Source organism: Trypanosoma theileri (genome assembly GCF_002087225.1).
Source record: "Trypanosoma theileri isolate Edinburgh chromosome Unknown TM35_Tth_30_V1, whole genome shotgun sequence".
Taxonomy (NCBI): Eukaryota; Euglenozoa; class Kinetoplastea; order Trypanosomatida; family Trypanosomatidae; genus Trypanosoma; species Trypanosoma theileri.
Window position 1 is genome coordinate 218971 of NW_021639872.1, and position 4685 is coordinate 223655.

The following is a 4685-nucleotide window of genomic DNA, read 5'->3' on the forward strand; positions in this document are numbered from 1 at the left end:
GGGTTGTTCCGGTGTTTTGGGTTGTGCCGGCCTGGCGTCGCCGCCGCCGCCGTCTGTCACAACTTTGGCCGGCTGGTGGTGCCGGGGTGGGGTGGGGGTTTTCTGGTCGAAGCAGGCGGCCTCTACAATAGTTGCGCCTCTGCTATTTTGGTGTTCTATTGGTTGTTATTCTTCTTTTGGTCGTTCGTAGCCTCTGTGTCGTTGTGCTGCTCCGCCTTGGTGGGGTTGGGTGGTGTCCCGGGCCGTCCCGGACTTGTCCGTGTGGCGGGGTCGGACCCCCACCCTTGTATTTTTTCTGGGGGAGCCAGGCGCGCCATCTGGTTTTTGCCGTCGCGATTTGTGTTTTCTACATGTGCTGGTGGTGGTTGCGCTTTTGTTTGCGGCACCGCGCGTTGCGCTCTGGCTGTGGGCCTCTGCCTCCCATGGGGTGGGCTGACCCAGGTAAGGGGGGGTGGAAGGAGATATGTTGGATCGTACCTTTCTTATGAACATTGAGGGGATTATTTCGTGTGGAATGGGTGACAGGAATTGTGTGCACATGTGTTTTGGGTATGCTGTAAACGTTTCTCCGGTTATGTGTTCGTGAAAACGTTGTTCTTTGGTTTTGTATGTTCTAGTGCCTGATTGCGTGGACATTGTTCATGGCGTCTAGGTGAACTTCTCGTCAGGTCTTGTCCCCCAGGGTCGCGTGTTCATTCCGAATGCTATTGATGATGTACATCTTTCTTTTCCCATCGCGAGTGTGTTTTCACATCCCATGCAATGGTGATTGTTCCCAATCTCCGGCATTATGAAAGTGAGGTGCGATTTCAGGTGGTGCCGCCCGACTTCATTTGGCCTGCGGTTGCTCACCTGATGGTGTCTGTGATCTCGTGGTGTTTGGAGGTTCTATTTCCGATTGGGTCACTCGTGTGTTTTTTGATATGCGCCACGGATCCAATACACACAAAGAGAGGAGCGGGAGACAGGCGTGTGTAATGAATGTGTGCGCACAATAGACACACATCATTGTGATGTGTTCATGAGCTAATGGGGGATGGTGACAACCGTCCGTCCAGTTCTTTGCAGTGAGGGGTGCCGATGTTGCGCGCGCCCGTGATGCAACTACAGGGAATTTGACGTGTGGATGTTGTGATGGCTGATGGGTCGCCGTGTTACATTTAACGTTCATATGGGAGTGCTCCTTGAGTACTGTCTCGTGAGATGGTGTCCTGTGTTCGCTGGTTTCTCCTCAGTGGTCATGTACCAGTTTTTTGGGGGATGCCACCCATTCGAGCAATGAGGTTGCGCTATCGGTGAAAGATAGTCAGAGAACACGTTGTATATTATTGCCAAGTGGAATAACTGGGATCTGTAGGTAAATTCCCATGGTGCTGTTTCTCTTCATTGTTTTTGTGTTTTTTTTTTTTCGTAATTGGAGGTGTTGTTTTGACATCCGCGCGGAACTCGGGTCGTGTTTGTTTTTTTTGTGAAGTGGTAAGATTGATTGCCTGCGTCGCGTGGCTTTGTTTTGTGTGAGTGGTTTGATTGACGTTGTTTTGTGTACTCTCTTTATATTTCCCTCTGCGTTGCTGTTGTTTCTCAATGTGTTAAGTGTGGGTCTCTTTTCTCCTTTTCTTCTCTTTTTTTGTCACCACAGACCCAAGCTATCCACAGTGACAATCATGACAACGATGTTCGTCCAACTGCGCCGTGTGGTGTACCTGTTGGTACTTCTGCAGTGCTTTGCGTGTGTGGCATGTGCGGAGAATGCAAGTGGCATGCAGGGGGTATCCACCTCGAGGTCAAGAAAAGATGCGGCAGAGGTTGAACGGTTTAGGAAGACGGTGGTCGAGGTGTATAAGCACTTTCTGCAAACGAGAGGTTGTCTCTCTGTGTTAAAGGGTAAAAGGCAATTAACCGAGAATAATTCAATGCGTGCTGGGGCTGTTGCGAAGAATATCATTGCTCTTGTTACGGCGTTCATGAAATTAGAAGACACGGTAGAAGGGCGGGACCCAACTGGTGCGTGGATAGGGGAAAGAAGGGCTGATGTTCAACAATACATAAATGACTTTAAGGAAGTGACGTCATTGCTCTTAGACATATCTCTTTTGAGTGATAATTGCGGGAAACAATCTATGGTGTCGGATGGTGATGGGTATAGATTTGACAAAGCTCGAAAACGTTTTTTGCGAGAAATAAAAGAAGAAACACCGGAAATAATAGAACTCAGACGGGGCAGCAGAATAGTAAGCGAAAGGTTAATTGATCTCGTAAAAGACCTCAAGTCCTCAGAGGGTGGACTCCTGCTACTAGAGGATGTCAGAAAATCCGTGAAAGAAGCAGAAAAAGCAATGCAAGGCCTCAAGTGGATTTTGAAAAAAGACAATACGCTCGAAAATCTTGTAGATGAGGCCATGGGTGAAGACTATGGGAGAAGGGTAACAGAGGTAAACGCCACCGTTATTAGTGAACTGGAGGAAGCAAAACAAAAAGAAGAAGGAGAAATCCGGCGTCGTTTACAGGAGGCGCAGGTTGAAGAAAAAGAGAATGAAATAAGGGATCAAGAGGGGACTGGAGTTGAAGAACAGCCGTCAACAGGGATGGAGGTGACGCAAGAAGTTGATGCGAACGTGCAGGGTGTGCAGAAAAAAGAAGAAAAACAGGTGGATAGTGAAAGTGCCGGAATGGAAGAAGTGGTGGGTGTAACGGCCAAAGAGGAGCAGAAAGAAGAGATCCGCAAGGAGGACGCACTACGGCAGGGTGTAAAGATCAAGGAAGAGGCCAATGTTACTGAAATAGAAGCGGTAAAGGCCGTTAAAGCAATACAGGAGAGTGACGGCAGCAGCGGTCCTGCATTGGTGCACAGTCCCTTATTGCTGCTTCTGTTGTGTGTGTTGGGCTGCACTCTCGTGTGCTAAGCGGTGATCCCATGACACAGATGCACAGTTAACCTTTGTTTGAGTGGACATGGTCGCATTGTAAGGGTACTGTTCTTTTTGGTTGGATATCAGCCTATCTTTCAGTTCGATAAATCTTTTGTTTGCATTTTTTACTGAACACTTCTATTGGACTCCCTATGGCACTCATCAGAAGACGAAACCATCGTTTTGTGAGGGGAGTGTTTTCTTTCTTTCTTTGTTGGCATTATTACCTGGGCTCTGTTGTGCCGCCATTTACTGTGTCCGCCTGGTGATGTTTGTCTGTTCCGTGATATTACTAACTATTGGTTTTACCCATGGGAATGGGATACAAGCCCGATGTGTTTTAATTGCTGTGACTGAAATGTGAAGAATGGGAGGAGGTTCAAGACACACAAACACGCACACTACCAACCCTCCTTCTCCTTGTGTGTGTGTGGACTGTCATCATGTGTGCATCATTCCCATTGCTCGCCATGTACGAAAGACACACACACACCTACTGCTGGGAATTGTGTTCTTGCCTCCTGAACATATTCACATGGTGATCACGGCTCTCTTTATGTTTTGTTTTCATTTTATTGTTTTTCCCATGTGTGTGTTCCATTATAATTTCATTGCACGTCATGTGCATCTGTGTGTTTCTCTTTTGCGTTTCCGATACACCTTGTGTATCTTGTGTGTTCATTTTTATGGAATGATGTCTTTTTTTCATTATATACAAACTGCTGCAGGGACATCAAGAGTAAAGATATGGGCACAACACGTTCAGTGCACAATGATTTTCCGTTGTTAACCTTGGGGTGGATTGGATTGTGTCCAGGCATTGCAACCACAGTAAGTAATGAATTTCTTTTGCTTTTACATCTTTGCTCTATTATTGTGTCTGCCTCATGCAGTCACTCTTTTTTTACATTTTTATTTTGGTATAAAGATCGATGGGTTGTAGGTGTTTGAGTGTGCCCCTCTGTTGTGTGTTCCTTTGTGTGTTGGGGTTGCTACTCACACCGCCCACGTAATGAAAACACATTTCTTTGTTCTCATCTTCTCTCTCGGTGGTGTCACTCACGGCATTGCCACGAACATATTTGTGCCCTTGTGGTGTGTGGCTTGCTTGAGTGACTGCAGCCTGCGGGGAGATGGACTGAGACTGTTCCGCTTCGGCTTCACGTGGTGGATCTTTTTTCTTCTTGGGGTTGAGTTGATGTGCTGGTGTGGGTGAATGTTTTTCTCTGATGAGAGTGTCAGCTGTGATTATTGTATTGTGAGTGCTTTGTGTGCTGTTGGTATCCTGTTGTTGCTGTTTTTCTTTTCTTGTGTTTTTCTTTTCCTCTCTGTAGGTGTGTGACTCCGTGTACATTTTAGGGAATGCGGCAGTGCCTCTCTGATATGAGCATGTGAGACTGTCATTGTGGGTGTGTGTGCACTGTGAGTGGGAAGGACACCGTTGTGTTGCTGGACCACTCCACTGCGGCCTCTGTGGGGTGCATTGAATGGCGGCGTGGTGGTATCTATCGACATGTGTGTGAGCGACTGGAGTAACTATGACTCTCTTAAGGTAGCCAAATGCCTCGTCTTCCAATTAGAGACGCGCATGAATGGATTAATGAGATTCCCTCTGTCCCGAGTTACTGTCTAGCGAAACGACAGTCAGGGGGAACGGACTTGAAGGGCTAAGCGGGGAAAGAAGACCCTGTTGAGTTTGACTCCAGTCTGGCTCTGTGCGGCGGCATCTGAGGTGTAGTATAGGTGGAAGCGCAAGCACAAATGAAATACCACCAC

General features: G+C 47.4%; 4 protein-coding genes across 4 annotated transcripts; 2 read left to right on the forward strand and 2 right to left on the reverse strand.

Moving 5' to 3' along the window:
• Positions 1-829: 829 nt before the first annotated feature.
• On the reverse strand, positions 830-1171 carry TM35_000301700 (uncharacterized protein; the record flags this gene model as incomplete). Its single annotated transcript, XM_029028493.1, has 1 exon — positions 830-1171. The coding sequence occupies one exon, from the start codon at positions 1169-1171 to the stop codon at positions 830-832; it is 342 nt and encodes a 113-aa protein (XP_028880196.1).
• A 493-nt stretch (positions 1172-1664) lies between these two features.
• Positions 1665-2903, forward strand: TM35_000301710 (uncharacterized protein; the record flags this gene model as incomplete). The annotated part of the gene is made up of 1 exon (XM_029028494.1): positions 1665-2903. The coding sequence occupies one exon, from the start codon at positions 1665-1667 to the stop codon at positions 2901-2903; it is 1239 nt and encodes a 412-aa protein (XP_028880197.1).
• A 373-nt stretch (positions 2904-3276) lies between these two features.
• TM35_000301720 (uncharacterized protein) lies at positions 3277-3699 on the forward strand (the record flags this gene model as incomplete). The annotated part of the gene is made up of 1 exon (XM_029028495.1): positions 3277-3699. One exon carries the CDS (start codon positions 3277-3279, stop codon positions 3697-3699), a length of 423 nt encoding a protein of 140 aa, XP_028880198.1.
• Positions 3700-3813: 114 nt separating this feature from the next.
• TM35_000301730 (uncharacterized protein) lies at positions 3814-4263 on the reverse strand (the record flags this gene model as incomplete). The annotated part of the gene is made up of 1 exon (XM_029028496.1): positions 3814-4263. The coding sequence occupies one exon, from the start codon at positions 4261-4263 to the stop codon at positions 3814-3816; it is 450 nt and encodes a 149-aa protein (XP_028880199.1).
• Between the last annotated feature and the right edge of the window lie 422 nt (positions 4264-4685).